This window comes from Equus quagga, chromosome 16 (assembly GCF_021613505.1).
Source record: "Equus quagga isolate Etosha38 chromosome 16, UCLA_HA_Equagga_1.0, whole genome shotgun sequence".
In the NCBI taxonomy this organism is placed as follows: domain Eukaryota; kingdom Metazoa; phylum Chordata; class Mammalia; order Perissodactyla; family Equidae; genus Equus; species Equus quagga.
The window spans coordinates 27262465-27282710 of record NC_060282.1 but is presented as its reverse complement, the minus strand read 5'-3'; the positions used below and the strand labels follow the sequence as shown (position 1 = coordinate 27282710).

General features: G+C 32.3%; 1 protein-coding gene across 1 annotated transcript in view; it reads right to left on the bottom strand.

Annotated features, from left to right (window-relative positions):
- The window catches only part of CSMD3 (CUB and Sushi multiple domains 3), a 1175747-nt gene that overhangs the window by 68973 nt on the left and 1086528 nt on the right, over positions 1-20246 (bottom strand). Inside the window, exons 47-53 of the mRNA XM_046642300.1 lie at positions 19466-19579; positions 14446-14634; positions 13934-14080; positions 11155-11343; positions 6823-7008; positions 5076-5270; positions 2067-2240 (exon numbers count right to left, since the gene is read on the bottom strand). Of these exons, the coding sequence (XP_046498256.1) occupies positions 2067-2240; positions 5076-5270; positions 6823-7008; positions 11155-11343; positions 13934-14080; positions 14446-14634; positions 19466-19579 (1194 nt within the window). The remainder of the gene's footprint in view (positions 1-2066; positions 2241-5075; positions 5271-6822; positions 7009-11154; positions 11344-13933; positions 14081-14445; positions 14635-19465; positions 19580-20246) is intronic.

Genomic DNA, 20246 nt, shown 5'->3' with positions numbered 1-20246 from the left:
TTAGATGTCAACACTATATCCTCTGCAATGGATGATGATGTTGTCTTCATAGACTGAGAGGCACTGTTTTCTTATAAATATTCCTTTTATGCCCTGTCTCTCTAGAGAAGAGAATCAGGATTCAAATAGGTGAATAAAACCACCCTCTACATACAATATTGAATAAATAATATACGATATACAATAACAGTTCACTGGGGCATTTTTGTAGTTGTTGTTAGTGCCATTGAATCGATGCCAACTCCTAGCGACCCTGTGTAAAGAACTTGCCGGGTCTTTTTGTGCCATCCTCTCACCTTCCAGCTCTATATTAGACACTGCTCACATAGTGCCACAGTAAAAGAGAATGCTCACATTTTGCCACTCTTCTCTTCATAGAGTTTTCATGGCCAATTTTTTCGGAAGTGGTAGCCAGGTCCTTTTTCCTAGTTTGTCGTATTCTGGAAGGCACCACTGAAACCTGTCCACCATGGGTAACCCTGCTGGTATTTGAAATACCAGTGACATAGCTTTCAGCATTCCAGCAACACACGGCTGCCACAGTGTGACGACCCACATCTGGGTGATGTGCTTTCCTGAGTGGGAAATGAACCCAGGCCATGGCAGTGAGAGTCCTGAATCTTAACCTCTAGACCATCAGGGCTAGCCCATCAGGGCATAGATGCCATAAGATATAGCATTTAAAATTTAGTTTACATGTATACTTTCAAATTTATAAGTAAACTGGGTAATCTGTAATTGAAATCTGCATAACCAAAATCAGCTTAGGAACTATTAAGAAATATTGTATTTGATCCTATATTAACATATAAAGATTTAATTTATTTACTATTTTCTTTTCTATAAATAGTCTTAGAGTACATTCGAATATATGTGCTCCTATAAAGACACCTTTGTTGCGGGGTTTCCAAGTATACCTATTATACAAATATGCCTGAGACAGCATGGCCTCCGAACCATGCCTGGGAACCAAACACAGGCCTCTGAAGCAGAGCACACAGAACATAACCACTAGGCCATGGGGCCGGCCCCCCAAAAATGAATTTTAATGGAAACTTCTAGCCATATCTTTTTAAGTTTCAAATAATGATTGCATTACCATTAATATTTTCAAGGTTCTTATCAAAACAATACGTATTTAAATTGCTAAAGGACAGACTTTTCTGCTGCACGTTATATTCTTAAATAGCAAATTTTTAGAGACAAAACACTGTACACATTTTTCAATACTCTGTTCATAATAATCAGTAGTTTTTGCATTAGTAAACAAAAAGATTATGCCTTGTTCCCAACAGAGAAGTGAATAATTATTAGAACAATTTTCCTTATATCTAATTCAATACTTGCTGTCATATCTTGAAATTTTAGATATGACATTTTAGAGAAAATAAAAGCATAAATCATACCATTCTCTTATTATTAAAGAAATTGTTGAAGTCTTTGAAAAAAGAGGTAAAGCATAAATGGTGATATTCTTGTAATAATAAAAGGTGGGGGGTCCGAAGAACTAGCGAGCTCAGTTTCTTTTACTGAGGAGTTTTTCCCAAGGGAAAAAAGTTTTATTTAACTAAAATCAGGTTTGAAAAAATATATTTTTACAGTTTTAATAGAAAGTAATATTAAACTTGTTGAAATCTTAGGAAACAAAAAGGGAAAAAGATATTTAAATATGAAAATTGTTTTTCATCTTTGGTCATTAAGCAAATAAGTGAAAGGAGAATTGACTACAGTTTGAATGAATTAACTGCTACAGTGATTAATCCAGCTGAGTTTGCAGACATATAATTTTAGCATTTACTTTTCACCTTTTTATTTTCACCATGCCTGGAAGAAAATGTGCCTCTCCTTAATGACATAAGATCCTTGTTTGGAATAATAGTTGATTAACTTTAAGAGTTCTCTGTTTAATAGCTTTCCTACTATGAAATATTGTTAAAGTTAAATATTTTCTGGTATTTAGCATCCTTACGAAGTGAATATAAGTTGTCATCTCATATCATATAAAAGGGTTGCCTCCATTCTAGAGGGAAAAAAAAGTTTGGTTAAAATGATTTAAAAATCTGTACCTAGGCATCTGGTTTCAGATCCACTCCAAAGACCTGAAGAAAGGCACTCCCGTACAGCGGAGCCCACAAGCATGAATCCAGAATCGCAGGTAAAGATGGCTGTCGAGCCATATGAAGTTTGAGTTCCAATCTTATTTCCATTTGGAGGGGTAGGCAGTTCTCCACAGGAAATAACTTGAAAAAATTAAAAAGTAAAAATGCTTAAAGACAGTCAATACACACTTGTACAAAATCCTGCTTTTCACATTTTGAATTCCTTATGATTTGACGTATGTACACTTGAATTAAACATTTGTAAAATATATTTGAATGAGTGTGAAAATGTAGAGAAAATAGATATAATTTAAAATTTATCCCCTTTGAGTTCCCACAAAACCTTCTAAGTGACAGTGACATGTAATGAAGCTATTTTCTTGGCATTTTTTTTGCTTAGCTGACCTGGTCACTCCGCAGGTTGTAGTGAAAAAACCCCACAAGATTAAAGGAAGGATAATTCATTAGTCCAGAATCTTTCTCTGACTTATCAAGTGATACTGGGCAGTCCCTGTGATGTTCACCTGAGCCAATGTTTACTCATCTAAAACAATGCTAAGATAGTAATTACAATTAGTTTTTGTGCAGACTCTACAGTTTATAAACAACTTTACATGTGAAATGTCATTTGATTCTCATGAGAATCAGTGGATATAATTATATTTCACATTTTGTTTGTAGGTTTTAAAAAATTGATAAAAGAGATTAACTGATTTTCTAGGTCATTCAGAACCCAGCTCTTGTGAGTCCTTCTAGAATAAAAACAATAATGGATAATGTTTATTAAGTGCTTATTTTGCACCAGACACTATCACTAGAGCTATAACTTACATAATTCTCAAAACAACTTTATGAGGTAGGTGCAGTCATTATCTAATTTATGCACTAGGATATGGGCACAAAGAAGTTAAGTAACTTTAATAAGTTTACACAGCCTGTAAATAGCTAAATCAAAATTTAATAATTTTTTTCTTTTTGATGAGGAAGATTCGCTCTGAGCTAATATTTGTTGCCAATCTTCCTCCTTCTTTGCTTGAGGAAGACTAGGCCTGAGCTAACATCTGTGCCCATATTCCTCTATTTTGTATGTGGGATGCTGCCGCAGCATGGCTGACGAGTGGTATAGGTCTGCACCCGGGATCCAATCCCATGGACCCAGGCCACAAAAGCAGAGCATACCAGACTTAACAACTATGCCACTGGGCCAGCCCTAAATCAAAATTTAAACCCAGCAGTCTAACTCCAGAATCCAACACTTAACTGCCAGCCCATAGTGCTTTATTCTGACATCAGCTCTGGCTCTCAGCTATAGGCATTAGGTGGCCATTAGACAGACAAATAGAAATTTTGCAAACTTTGAATAGTTGCATATAAAGTTTAAAATATACTGATTGTTTTGAATTAATTCCCCAATAATCCTCTGAGGTAGCTATAATATTTATAAAATAATACTATTATTTATTTTAATTTAAAAGCTGAGGAAATGGAATAGCAGAAAAATTACTATTCTTTCCTTTTTCACAATGAATTGCAATTCTTAGAGTCCTTGTCATTTCCCCATTCATACCTATGGCCAGGAACCTGATCTTACATATCATTCAAACCCTTCTACATAATAGAGGATCAAGCACAAAGGAATCGGACAAACATTTGTTGAATGTCTGATTAAATTAACGTTTCTGTTGTAGATACTTTTTTCCTAGTTCCTTGAAACATCCCTATTCCATGTGCCTTTTTAATCGAATTATACTGGAAGAACAACGAGGCAGAGGAAGACAGTGTGAGAAACCAAAAGAATAGGGCAAAGATTTACAAATACAGATGCCATATTTTTAGAGTATCAAATATAATTTAGATATCTATTTTTGAGATTTTAATTCGACAATACAATTATCTTATAAAAAAGGGCAACTCCAAAATTCTATGGTTATATAGACATAGAGAAAATAAATTGCAAAATAAAATATAAGTAAAATAATCCTAGGTACTTGCGTGCTTATTACACAAGGACAATTGTCCGCTACGTTAAACTTCTTAATTAAGATCTTATTTAGGCTTCTGATTCATTTATTAGCTTACTTATAAATTATGAGTGTGTACGCCATAAATGCTATAGAGTTGTTTTGGACACGAAATAAAAGGGTGAATTCTCAGCCTAGCATATTTCCTAGCACAAAGTAAAAACTCAATAAATGTAGTGAAGAAAGTTCAAAGGAAGTTCAAGATATTTCATTTGAATATCCTGTTTCAGTTAGCTTATCTACATTAGACACTGGTCATTTATATCATAAGAATGCACGGAAATAGAATGACTTAATATGTTCAATTTGATTCAATAAATATTTATTGAGCTCCTGCTGTGAGTCAGGTTCTAGCTGATATTTTCAATATGTCATACCATTAAATCTTAATAATAACTATGAGATAGGTATTATCATAATTTTCTAAGTTAAGGAATTTGGGATCATAAAAAATAAATATCATACAACATAGTGATTAAAAGCCAGGGGCTATAGTCACATTGCACAGGTTAAATTCCATTTCTCCACCATTTATAGGTTATGGGATGTGTAAAATGATTAAATCTGGCACTCAGTTTCCTTTCTGATAAAAAGAATATAATAATATGAATTAATTTATAGAATAAGAACTAAGGAATAAATGCAATAATATATGTAAAGTGCTAAAAGCAGTGCCTGCAAATTATATGTATACAATAAACATTATCTTGCTGTTGTAGTAAATGATAGACCTAAAATCCAAACAGAGGATTTCTGAACCCAAAGCCTATGCTTTTTTCATAAGCATTTACTAATACAAAAAAGTTAGAAAATTTTAAAAATGTAATGAGAATAAATGACCTTTTTTAATAATGTTGTCTCATTACCACTCAAGTGAGTTTGGAAAAGGAAGTGATCAAGCAATTCAATCAACAAGGATAGCTTATGAAATAAGTTCAGCAGGGTATATACTTACTTTGGCAATATGGTCTTTCATTTCTCCAACTCCAGGTACCATTAGGAAGGCATTCAATAGAAGCAGGACCTAGTCCATGATAACCAGGGTCACAGCTGAAAACTACCTTGGTTTTGTATTCATAATGGGAGCCATTCACAATTCTCCACCTTCCATGTTCCAAAGTAAAGGAATTGATGCTTGGACATGTAACAACTATGCAAAAACCAAGACCATAAATGCTAATAAGTCAGTCATGTCTGTTTTACTTCTTAACTATATTTCATGTCTCTTCCATTGTTTGCATCACCATTGCCTTAGTTCATTCACTATTGTGCTACACAAGGTCCTCTAGTGTTTGTTTTTAATTTTTTTCCATGTCAATCTTTTACACTTCCCCCTAGCTCTATGCTACTGCTGGCAGTTCCTTGAACATGTCCTGCTATTTCACACTTGAAAGTCTCTGTACATATTATTCCATCTACCTAGAATCCTTATTGCTGCCTTACCTCTACTCTCTTTTTCGCTTTTTTTTTTTCATTATGCTCAAGTTTATTCCTTAGTACAAGAAGATATGAAATACATTTTAGCAGTGAATCATTCCAATGACAGTTAATTGTCTCTTTTGTTTGAAGCTTATAAGAAAGTATTCTTTTCTCAGCTTTATTGAGGTCTAATGATAGGATGTGGAAAAAAAGGAACCCTTGTAAAGTCAGTGGGAATGTAAACTGGTACAGTCATTATAGAATATATACAAACAGCCAGTTTGGAGGTTACTCAAAAAATTAAGAATAGAATTACTACATGATTCAGCAATCCCACTTCAGGATATATGGAAATGAAGTCAGATCTCAAAGATATAGCTGCACTCTCATATTCATTGTAGCATTAGTCTCAACAAGCAAGATATGAAAACAACCTACTCTTCTATTTCTTTAGGAGTTCTGGAAGGACTATATTTTGAGGAAATTTATTTTATTAGAATGGCCTTTTTATGCAAGAGTTGTGATATAAACGTTAGCTAATTCAAAACTTTCTCAACATTAAGATAAGTAGAAGAATTACTTAGATACCTATATTAAGACTGCAAATAATTTAACAACCCTCATTTTAAATAAAATAACAGATAAGTTGAAATGTTAGTATTAAATGAGAAGAAATAAGTAAAATATACAGAAAAATCAAAGACCTTATTTAAACCAATATTTTCCAATCCTTTTGCTACAAAATACTTTATCAAAATTGTTTCCTTTCACCATTATATAATATTCTTTTATCTATTAAAATAGTATTGACAGCAGTGGGAAATATTCTAAATGTAAGTAACATGAAGGATATTGACAAAAGTCAAAAGTTATGGATCATTTCAGCAGCATCATTTATCCTTATAAAAATCAGAGTTGAATGTACTGAAATATAATTTGACTAATACAAACTTTAAAGATTTTATCAAGGACCTGTGTATTGAAAACACATGTTGATCGATGGATGACTTTTTACAAAATAATTGAAACTTTGTAAGGTAAAATGAAAAGTCACTTTAATTTTATGACATAAATATTGTGTAGTTTCCAAAAATGAGTAAAAAGTGCTTATACTGTCTTCCAATTCTTCACAGTACAAGAGAGCTTAATTAACTTTTATTTCCCTCTTAGATGTCACACTTCACTTCAGGGATTAGTTCTAAAATTTGAGCACCACATAAAATTTCAAATCATATAAGATGCCAATAGAAATAGAAGTGATGAAATTTCCTTAACACACATACCAACACAGCGAGGGGTCTTGTTATGATTGCTCCAAGTTCCGTCTGATTGACATACGGCAGTGGTAAGTTCCTTGGATGACAATCTATACCCATCATTACAAAAATAGGTAACTCGGGTTCCTACCAAATAGTCTGTTGTTAGTATTCCTCCATTTGTTGGAGCTTTAGGAATCCCACAGGAAATTGCTAGAATAAATATATACATATGAATTCACAGAAACAGAAAAATACTTATTAGATAAGTCTCTTAAACTGTATAGCATATAAAACTATTTGGGATTTTATTAATTCCTCTGAAACAATTTCAGAATACCTCATAAAAAAGCTTTTCTGAACCATAACTTTTTGAATATTTCAAACTCCTATGGAATGTGTTTTTAAATTGGTGAATCCATACATTATTAGTGCTTTATTTCTTGGTTTCTTACTTAGCTTCTTGTCAGCTTGTGCATGGTTATCAGCATTCATAGAGATTATATGAGAATGCAACTTAGATAAATACAGAATACGGCTAGTGCTAACCTATGCCTGGACCACTACACAGCAAGTTTGGTTAATTCAATTTGACAGATAATTATTAAAGATTAAAAAGGTAGTGCTAATCAATATTTATCAGGATTTTAGCCAGGAATAAAACAAATAGATTTATTTTACCTGGAAACTGGATATTGCTTTGCCTTAGATCCAGCCAAATTCTATATGTTTTGGCTCCATCCACGGAATATCATGTGTATGGAGACATATTTAATAAATATAGGACCTGTACTTATTGTCTTAAAACCTAGTTTAGATCTTCTTGCATTTCACTGATATGTCTTAGATATCTTGGGTTTTACCTACAATAAACTTGATTTAGGTGAAAAGTCATTTTACACAGTAATTACAGTAAAAATTTATATTTAAATAGTTTATTGTTTATATTTTCACATCTTATATATTCAAATGTCTATACAGAAATCTTCTAAGATCGATTGTTTTTCATCTTTACTCTAGAAGCACACAATTTGCATTTCTAAAAAGAAGAAAACATAAGCTTTCAAATAATATATTTGGCAGCAAAGCTCTAATTAAGGTCAGATTATTTGTATCTTTTACATCATATTCAAATATGTGTAAGTATTTATACATATCTCTGCAGAAAGATTAGTGCATTTGAATATGGTTGCAGCTCCAGAAACAGCAGAGGTTATAACATAATATCAGGTATATGTGCTATATTACCTCTATAAAATCAGAAAATTTCTGAATTCTGAAATATCTACTCTCATAGGCTTCATATATGAGATTCTCAACTTGTAAATATATTTTTCTAATATCAAAAGAAGTAAGGAACAGAAATACTTGAGTTTACTTTGAATGTTTATAAATGCTGTGTTCTACTTACCTATCTCCCATTTCAACCAAAAACTGTTTCTACTTCTCTTATAAAACCTACCATTTAGGTGTTTAATTTTAATTAACTCACGTGAATTTACTATAAAGTGTCTTATTGAAATCTATATAAAATTCTTAAAACTGAATAACAGACTCCCTACTGGTGAATAGTTTGATGTTCTGTATTTTAATAATTTGCAAATTATGAACAGAAAAGCAGTAATGTTGACTTAATAAATTATATAAGCAATCTCATATAATTATGTTACTTTCCCTGCTATCTAATTACACAACCCCTAAAATAGTGCTCCAAATGTAAATGGCTCCCTGATGTCTGTTACAGCAATATGTATATTTCCACTTAGGACTCTTGAGAATTCCATTTGTAATAAGCCATCTCCCCACTGAATCTCCACCAAAAATCATGTATTTACCAACTTTAAAAAAAAAAAACTATACATTGTTAGAGTAGTTTAGATTGAATCTAGGTCAAAGTCAACAGGAAATATAGTTAAAATAGTATAGGTTCCCTATATGTGGTTAGTATAAAACTGCCATATTTTAGAACTGAAAAAAAAGACAACATACTAAAATGATAGGACAACACAGTGCCTGTGAATAGCTTAGAATTTAACTTCTCTAAAAAAAGCTAAAAAAAGAAATCAAATCAAGTTCAGAGATTCATCATCACTGAATGGTTGTCAAAGAGGCTTTTCTACAGAACTCTCAAAAAAGCAGAAATTAAAAGTGGGGCAGGGCATACAACGTGACTGTATCTCCATAACACTGTATGATACTCCATTATACAGTGGGATGAGAATGGTTTAATTCCTGAAGGGGGGAAATCGATGAACGGTTATTTGATGTGTAGACAAAGAAATAAAACACATTACCAAACCCAAATAGAAATAGCCAACTAAATTTTCTATCTTTAACTGTGTTCATATTATGTAACCATAACTTAAGTAAATACATGTGAGGATGTATAAGGAGACTGAAGAGACAACAAAAAGAAAATGACTGAAGAATGTAAAACAAATTTGGAACAAGACAAAAAGTTTTCATTATGTGAATAGCTCTTCCCGATGACATTTAACCATTTCATTTTAATCAGTTATGTCCAAATACAGATGAGGCACATCCAACAAATATTTTTATAAAATAATCTTTTAAAATTTTTCAGTGATAATAAAAGACCAATTTTGGAAATGCTTCTTGAATTTTAAGTATTTTATCATTATACTATGCCAAATATCTTCTTTTTAAACTTCACTTTGATTTACCTATTCTAATTATAGAACAATTTTAAATCAAGACAATGAAAAAAAATGACTCTATAGGTAAATGTCACCAAAAGAATCAACGAAGTTATGGCACTGAATCTACAAAGGAATTTCAAAATTTCAGAAGGTTCAGGATATTTTTTATTTTAACTAACAGTTAATTATTTTCACTAAAGCTTTCTTAAAGATTATTATACATATAATATATATACTAAAATGTATATAAACAATCCACACATAACCAAAATGTAATAGTTCAAAGTTCAGAGCATTTTAATGTTTATTTAAAATATATATGATTTAGAAGTTATCATATATATTTTAAATTCACATAATTCTGAAATTATAAGATCAAAGGTTCTTTTCAAAACCGGTTCTGGGAAATTATTTAACACGAATAATAAATACTCCTGCTAATCCTTGGTCAAAGGAAAGCAGATATTTTGATAGTTTATTAAAATATATCTATTCCGCATGAAGTCATTTACCACTTTCAATGTTGGTAACCCGCTAAGGTTATGACGCTTCCCTGAATACTAATAAGTGATTAACGTTTCCTGCATCAACAGAACAATGAAACAACAGTTTTTTTCATTTCTCATTTATTTACACATTCCTATGAGAGCTATCTTTTCATGAAGTAGATATCGCAGCTTAACAGGTAAAAGAAGCCATTTTGGGTGTCTGCTAATATTTATTCTGTGTTCATTTTAACTTGCTGTTGTTTAATTTTAAATTTCAGTTGATCTATTTTATATTTTATTTGTTTTATATAAATTGCCTCCAGCAAGTAGATTACATGGGTAATGGGTAAGACACATTATTTATTAACTAAGAGTGTTCTGCATTTTTTAATGTGAGGGTTCATAGTTGTTATATAAACCTCCACATACTGGGTAGAATAAGGCAAATACAAAATTACGTTTTATATTGACAAAATAATGTGATATGTTAACTATCTGAAAATTTTCAAAGTCTAATGACATTAGATTTTCTTGTGTAACTGATGTTGAACTTGTCTTTATGACTATACTTAGCTAAGACATTCAACAACTTTTTAAAAACAAGACCTAGTTCAATGCTCTGAAATGTGCTATTTGTTAAGAAGTTTGTCATTCTGTTTGCTATAGCAGGATACAATGTTCAGACAGTGCCTTGATTTTTAACAAAATACAAATAAAAATGAAAGACAAATCTCTGATGAGTTAGCTAAACAGTGAAGAAAAAAATAATGTAGTGGTTGGCTACATTTTCCTTCAAATTTGTTGCTCTGGAGCACATTTTTGCCTACTCAGAGTGAAAGTCTTCTATGAACTTGCCCACTCTCATCCTCTTTTCTCTCTGCTGACTCCACACTAACACAATCTGCAGCTCTGGGTCAATCATTGTCTGACAACAAAGCAATGGGAATGGTGGATGTATGAGCAAATAATGTGTATAAGTGGGTAGAGTAAAGGTGAAAATTACACAATAACAAATAAAAAATAATAAAACTCTGTGTCTCATTCTCCTCAAGTTTATCATTCTGCATTTTCAAGTCTTGTTTTCGTGAGAGGTGTCTACATATGCCTCCGAATATTTATAGTTTTGGAATTTTCAGTGATCCAAATGAAAAAGTTAAATGGGATTAATCTTTCATTAATGTATTTATCCATTTTTGACTAATATACTTTACCTTGACAAGCAGGGACCGGTGCATCCCATGCATGATACCCATAGGAAGACTTTCTGCACACAGCACTGCTTTTCCCAACAAGTCGGAATCCTCGATCACAGGCCCAGCGAACCACACTATTAAGCTGTCCACCTGTCTGACTGATAATGTATCCATGAGGCGGGGATTCTGGTGTACTACAGTAGAAAGCTTTTCAAAAGAAAAAAATTCACTCTATAATTTAACGAATGAGAAATTCTTTACAATCCAGTTATAAAAACCTATAAGTGAATACTAGTACTTAAAAATAGGTCAATTGTCATCTACGCGAATTTTACTTCATATTATTTTCTATTCTATTGACAATCAATTGACATAAATTTTAGGAGACATAATACCTCTGGGCTTTGTTCTTGTAATTCTTAGTATCACTGAAGATGTCTTCTGAATTGAAATATATCATAGTTTCTTAACACCGTGGTAGTTCAAACGCCCTACAAATATTTCACTGAATTTTGTTAATTGTATTTCCTGTCATTCAAAGAGCCTAAATGTCACAGGCTTGGTAGCAATATTTTAGAGCATATTGTTTACATGTCACTTTGAAGTTATCGCCAAACTCCTATATCATGTTTGGTCACGCATTTCTTTTTGGTTGATGTCTAAAATGGACCGCCCACATTCCATAAGCCTCTCTCCCAGTTTATTAAAGAGTTTCCATGCTGTCAAGAGTGCTTACATATGGTGATAAAAAAATGCCAATAAAATAAATTCTTTTTTCATCTCCTGAAGTCTGAAATGTCAAAAGATAATGTCAAATGGCTATTTCATATATATATATATATATATATATATATATATATATATACTTTTGAGACCATTCAGCCCAGCAGGATCCATTTACCCTTTGAAACTTCAATGTATTCAGCTGAGAAAAATGGGACTTTAGGGGTAAATACTAAGAAATAGATTGGACTTAGAATATATATATGTCATAACCTGTCACTTCTAAAAGAAAAATAGATATTCAATATGTCAAGCTGTTCTTGGGGCTAAAAGTGGTGTTTTCACTACATTTATATCCAACTTTGTCATGAATAGCAACATCATTAACGACTAGTCTGTAATATACTCAATCTAAAGCTTATAATTGTTTGATTTGAATGGTTTCCCTTTAAGTTATTATTATTATTAAAAATACAATTTAATGTGTTGCCTTTTAAATGCCATGTTTTGATACAACTTTAATAAAAAACGTTTACATTATTCATATAATAGAAACATAGATTCAAGTATGAAAACTCTTAAGGATGACTGGGGCATATATTTCAATTTTTTTAAAACATTTCTCCTTTGCATGCCTAATAACATTTTTTTAATTTAATAGAAATCTATTATAGGATAAAACGTGTATACATATTAGTAATATGATGCCAGTGACAAGTTACTCCTAATATGTAAAAGACAAACTGTTAAAATCAAACTATCATCTCATAGTTTTAAAATCAAAGTAAATGGACAAAAATTATTTTTGTTCATTATATATGCAAATTTATATGTGAGTGAAATTTGAGAGTCTATTTTTAGAACTGAACTTCAAAGTCTATTTAAGTCTATGCCTAGAATTGTGTCAGAATTGTTTATAAAATATTTATGAGAGTAATTTTTAGTTGAAGTGATTAGCAATGACCCATGGCCCTGTGAAGACACTCTAAACACTGGACAGAAAGAGATGACTCACTGATTCTGAAGCATTTTGTTATTGAGCACATACCCATGGCCTCTGACATGATTTAGGATGGCAATTAAAAATAAAGGAAAGTAATCTTCATATTATGGAGAACTATTTATATACACTTACTCAACAAGAAGATTCTTGACTCAGTAGACCTTATAAAAAGGAAGGCATATAGAAAAAGCTAGTTCATCTTGATGTTAAAAAGGATTTTCAGCCCACGTCTTTCTAAATATTACTCAATGAAAAGCAGAAATGACAAAACAATTATTTTTTCAAAACTAAAGGTTTTTATTTTTTTTTAAAGATTGGAACCTGAGCTAACATCCGTTGCCATTCTTTGTTTTTCCTTCTTCTTCCCAAAGCCCCTCAATATATAGTTGTATATTCTAGTTGCAGGTCCTTCTGGTTGTGCCATGTGGGATGCGGCCTCAGCGTGGCCTGATGAGCATCGCCACGTCTGCATCTGGGATCTGAACTGGAAAAACCCTGGGCTGTGAAAGCAGAGCGCGTGAACTTAAACACTCAGCCACTGGGCAGGGCCCTGTAAACTGAAAGTTTTTAGATGATGTGTTCATCATTTTCTCTTTTAATACTTAATATATTTAGCAAGTAATATAAATAGATGGATAATAATGAAAGGAAAGATTTTTACCATTTTATGTTTATCTGTGTTTAAACTTGTCATTTCAAGGAGTTATTAAACAGATCGGTTATACACACTTGAACAACACTATTGACATTTTGTGAAAGTTCAAGGAAAATAAAGCTGTTAGAATAAAAGTATAAAAATAGAGTTCAATTTATAATTAACTTCTATAAGTCATAAATATCCTAAGTGCTTTTAATCTTTTCAAAAATCATATGAAAGATGCAGAATTATTATTATTACAATGAGGAAACTGAGACATAGAAAAGTTGCATAAAATTGCCCAAGAAACATCAATGGAGTAACTATGACTTCAGTTCGTGTCTAATTGAATAGTGTCTGCATCTGTGCTCTTGAATCACAACCATACTGAGGATCCAGGTCAGATGGGTACTGAAGTTATAAGTACCACATACCTATATATCTTATCCGGAAGCCTTTTTTGTTGTTGCCATGATCTGCTGACCATTGAAGAAATACTTCATGACCATTGCTTGTTATATTAAAAGCAGATGAATAATCTCCACTGAGGGAAATAAGCACTGGACTTTGAATATTTGGTCCTTTAGAAAAAAAAATACAATTTAGATATAACTAAATAATTATGTTCCAATTTATATTTAGTATTAAATATGGTGAAATTGCTCCGCAACCAATCCACTTCATCAACAATAACTGAAAGCATGATATAAACATTTATACAATTTAAACATTTTAATTACATAGCTAAAGAATCTACAATTTGTAAAATAATAATCAAGCTAACTATAATTTTAGTATTGTATATAGGTAAATTTGATATTGATACTTCTGAAAGTATCTATAAGATAAAATCATATAAGCAGTTGTTTATGATGAAAGCCTTCACGTATAATTAGAGCATTTGGACTGAATTTATGAACAGTCAGTAAATATAACCCATGGTTACCATCATACACCTGAAGAACATCAAATTCCTTTTCTGTCTGGAAGAATTCTATAAACATGCTGATATTATATCCCTTTTCTACTGAAATGCTCCAGGCACACATTTGAAGATTTGGGTAACTGTCAGGATATCCAGGGCTCAATATGACTCCTGTGGAATCCAGCCGTAATTCATTGGCAGGACAGAGCACTGTCAAAGAAAGATATCATTAAATAATGCTAGTGTTTCAGACCTAAGTCAAACTACATTATAAATATTGGGTACTCTGTTTTCACATTCAAAAGCCATAAAGGAGACAATACCTTGAATTATGTGTTGGAAGAGACAACTTGTGTTAACCTTGCCATTCAAAGTGGAGGAATGACCTAAAAATGTATGGTATTAATTTCCTTTTTTTTCTTTTTTTATTACATGGAAGGTGGAAGATAGATAATGGCAGGTTAAAAAACGAAGCATTTATTTCCCTCTATTTCTTAATATTCTTTCCCTTCCTTTCCTCGTCTTCTTATGTCCTCTCCCCTCTGCCTCTCTTGTCAATGTCTATGCCTTGTCCTTTTCCTTCCTTACTTTTTATTCACTCTCTTCTCTCCTCAAACTTTAACGCACTTGGGTATGTGGGGCCAGACAGAAAACTTCCCTCTCTCAGAGTACTCATTCCAGGCAAAGCCACTTCTGATCTCAGGAATGTGCTTAAGCCATGAGATTTAACACAATTTTGGGTCACCAGTTACCTTTCAGTTCTTTGTACTATCTCCAGACCATAAATGCAAGACAAAGCCCAAGCTTCTTATTTCATAACAATACCTTTGCTATACTCCCCAAGAAAGTATATATATTTGTGTGTATATATATATATGCAAAAATATAGAAAATTTGTCATATGTTGACAAAAAAACATAATTATTATGTAACAGCCTCCAAAGTATAGTAAACTTTAATTGTTGGCATCAATAGCATTATGCATGGGGCCAAATAATACAAACATCTACTTAAATTTGTATTTGGATTGAGAGTGTGACCAAGAAGACCAAATCTTTATCACTCAAGTGATGCCATTTCGGCCTTTTTTTTCTTTAAGAATTTGAGGTTCTATGGTATGGGAAGAGGATTGGAATTGCTTGGGATAGCCTACATTGTACAGAAGTAAACCAATATATGTCTAAAAGGATTCAGTTCAATATAATAAAGAATTTTCCACTTGTCAGAACAGTGTGAGTGACTATAGCAAAATGTCTTACGTACATGCTTGCAAAAAAGCTTTTAAACTTAGGATGGACCAATTTTTGAGTGTTATTACTGGGGACATTCAAGCAAGTGGAATGATGAGTGGACTAGATAACTTTTGAGTGTTTAGTGACTTGGAAATACATCCCATGCCATTTCCTCACCCAATTACTATACATCAACTTCCACCCTGGAGTTAGCTAGTGCTGTATCTCAAAATAATTAGAGCACCACCTTAAGCAGAATCTTCATTTTTCAGTATTTGTTCGAATAAGCTACGCTTGGAAACACCAAATATGGTTGCTGTAATATAGATGAATAGATGAAGGATTTACATATTTGTCACTTCCTGGGACAATGAAATGAGTTATAAAGTCTCCAAGTAATGTAGGGATGGAGAAGAGTAAGTAAAATAATTCATATGGAAACATATGATTGCTCTTTAATTAAGTTAATAGCCTGAAAAGAAAAAGTTTAAAATAAAATTTATCATAACTAATATACAGATATTTGAAAATTGCTTATAGAACATAACACAGTTAAATCTAAGAGCTGTTTTCTATTGTTTTGGCTTTTTACTTACTTCACTGTGAGATATTTGCTTCTTGGATATGACTTTAATTATTTTTACAAATAACTGAGTAAAAGTTATCATGTCATTCTTAGTCTAAAAAGAGAAACTTGAACTTTGCTTTTCACAAAATAAAAAATATGTAAAATAAATAAACAAACTTGAAGTTTGGAAATGGAATAGAAAATTTGAGTTAAAGATGAAGAACATCAGTGAATATATAGCTATGTCATATTTAAATGAAAGACACATATAACCATATGACAAGCTGAAGTAAGTGTTAAAGAAGAGTTTACTGAGTGTGTGGCCAGCTACTTAACACTTATGGAATATTTAGCTAAATAAGTAACTGTCTGGGTTACTGAGCATGTTGCTTCCTCACTAAAAAGCATTCAGCAGCTTCATAGCTTGACATGAAGCTCTCTGAGTTCAGTTTTTACCTACCTCTCCAACTTTGTTTCCTGCTGGCCTTCCTCTGAAACAGAATGCTCCAAACACATTGGACAAACTACCTGTAGCTTTTTGAACTCAGCACATTCATTTATGCTTCTATTTCCAATGCCCTTCTCTCATCTTCTGCATTTGAAATATTAGTGCATTTCAAGGCCAAGATCAAGTGTCTCACCCTCTGTGAAACACTCCTGAACCTTTCCTCCATCAATCTGAGCAGAATGGATGATTTCCTTCTTGGTGCCTCTGTAATGGATGCTTCTATTACTGAGGTTAGCAATTTTATGGCTATTATTGCCTTACATTTTTTGTCTCTCTTCCAAGGCTATGGTTATTGAAAAGCAAGTGCTATACCTTATTTAATGTTTTGGCCCCAATGTTCTGAATTGAACAAATATTCCATATTACTTTTGAAAAACTGATATGATCCAATTTAATTTACTGCAATTTCACAAATTAACCTATGCTAATACTATCCAATACGTAGCAAGACTCCTGACAACCATCATGAATAAAAGCAAATATTTATTGATTGTCACTACGTGTTAGACACTGTTAGGCACCTTTTGTGTATTATCTCATTTTCTTGTCACAACAACTTTAAGAAGTGTGTACAATTTTTATCCCCATTATGCACATGAGGAAACTGAAGATCAGAAAGTTTAAAGTGCACAAAGTCTTACAGATTCAGCTGGATGGACCCCATGTTTTTAACCACCACATGTAATCACCTGTTATATTTCATTTATATCAAACTCTTTGAAGAGCACCATATTCAGAATTGCTTTCCATATTTTTAGTATGATGTAGAGAACTAAAGAGGATCCAGGGAAGAATAACAAAAATGATTGAGACCTTTTCAGGAAAAGAGAAAAAAAACCCAAATAATTTAAAATAGACTAAAAACAATATAGATTAGTTCTAACAGATTCCAGATGAATGACTGTTTTAGCAAGCTTGTGAATTAATTCAATTAAACAAAAATGTAAAGTCAGCTTTTTAACTTAAGTGCCTGGTCAAATAATTAATATAGTAACTCTGCACAGACTCATTCTGAGGGATGATTTATTAACTTTTAGCTAGTATCTGAAGTGTTATTATGAGAAAAAAACTTATTGTCTTTTTTTGTATTCTTCACAGCAGATAGAATAAAAAGAGCTGCAATTACTAGTCTATAGGAAATTCTGATTTTAGAACTAAGATATTGAAAGTCTGAGAGATGAGGACTGAGAAACAACTAGGTTATCTTGATTTTTTTATTAAATTTAAAAAAACTTATTGAATTGGGATACATAAATAGAAAACAGAAGTGTTGCCCTCCAAAAGCTCACATTGGGGTCAAGGAAGAAGCCCCGATATGTAATCGCTCATTCACACCTTCCTGTGTCTCCCAAGTTATTTTCCTATGAATAATCTCCCGAAAGTCTGCGACTCTATCTTTTCCATTAACATGTCTAAATATCTGAATATGAATCCTAAATAATCCTAAGTGGCCAAAGACTAGACTTCTATAAAGGAGGAAGTTGAATGAATGATATTTAAATATCAGGAATATAGGTGATGGATTTCAGAATAACCAACCAACTTCAAGATGTCCCTAAATCATTGACTAAGAGCAAGGGGAATTCTCACATTGGCACTGGTTTGTACCTCCAAACATGTCTTTCTTTTTGCTGCTGCAAAAGCCCTGCGTGAAAATCCTTCTATCTTCTTGTAAGGACTCCAGTGAGGTAGAAAATCAAGAGTTAATTCCTACTAACAGTATGTTTAGAATAATAAACAGAAGTTTTGTTTCAGGATCATTACAACAGTTAAGATACTGCACAGAAAACAGATTTCCATCCCTCAGGAATAAACGCCAATGAAGGAAGTAATCCAAGAAAATATGGGGAGGGATAGCCAAGTTCAATTCAATTTTATTCAAATCAACCAATATTTATAAATAGTTACTATGAGGCACTGTTCTGTAACAAGATATAATTCCTGAACATCAAAACTCTAGCACATTATTCAAGGTCCACCGTGGTCTTGTCCTTGCAACAGAATGAATTCCTTAAAGTCCATATCCCAGTATCTTTCTCTTCTACATTTTTGTATATACACTGGCCACTTGGACCACCTTTTCCCTATCTCTATTCTATGAGAGTAAGTCTCACTTGTCATTTGAAATCCATGACTCAGGGAGCAATGCCTCCATCAAGCTTTCCCTGTCCCATAAGCAGTTAAAAATTACATGATTCTATAGCCCCCTGGCCTGTTTCCTAAACAATGTGTTGCTACCACTTGTATGTCTGTCATATTTCTTATGCCATGTTACCTTCACAGCAGGGACCATTTGTAACTTGTTTTTGTTTGTTTGCTCATTTGTTTTTTTCTTAGATCCTCATACTTAACAGGTGTTCAATAAAATTTAATGAATCTAGTGGTTAGAACAGAAACTATTTCCAGGTAAAGGTAATCAACATTGGAGCTTTTATTTAAAGTGATTTCTCTTGTTTTTCACCTCCATTTCCACCCCTCCCTGAAAAAATAATTTAAATAAGTTGAACTGACTTTGAGATAAACTAGAAAAATTAAGCCTTGGAAGAATCAAAAATATTTAAAATTAAATCTGAGAAATAATGGACTGAAAAGTACCACATATGAGTTGTATAACTTTCAACATTATTGCCAGTTAAATATTTAATATTTATATGAAATAGATTTTTATCAATTTTGCCAGTATTGAATTAAGCATTAAAAAATTTAGAAATAAATAATCATAAGAATTAGTACCTTGACAAACCGGAGGTGCTCCATCCATCTGGAGTCGTTCTCCTAATCTGCATGTCAGAATTGCGTTACCAACCAAAGTAAATCCTGGAAGACACTGATACCTAATAATATCACCTATTAAAAAAAAAGACAAAAAAGGTTTCAGATAAGCAACAAGGTAATGGTAAAAATGAACAGATGTTTCCATTGTAAAGCAGAATATTTTTTATTTCGCTCATTTTAATCAGTATAAAAATTCTATAAGCGGGGATGATATTCAAAATATTGAATTGCCAGTACTTCATGGGCACTGACCAATCAGAACTGAAGCCAAGAGTTGACTACCAATAAGACTGTACTGGTGCATACTCGTCAGATATAGGCTATAATAGCAAGGAACTAATCTGGTTGTTACAGGTAAGATATTGATTAAAAATATATCAAGCAGTTAAAAGGATCCCTCGTTATTGCTAGTAAAATTAGATTTAAATTGCTTATTGAGATTTTCTTACATTTCTCAACCAAAATCAATATGATAATAATGATAAAAGTTTATTATGGCAACATTAAGATATCTTCTTGTCTTAGATCATTATTCAAACTGTGAGACACTATCAGGTTTGAATTTCAAACCCAGTTGTAAAAGGACTTCATTTGTTATCAAATTGAGTATGTATCAATGAATCATTTTCAAGGATATGGAAATAAAGCATGTTTTCTAATACACCCTACACATCCTTCATTCTATGTATCAGGCTTGAGCCTGAATTCAAAGACCAGTAGTTAGAACTCCAGTGTCTAA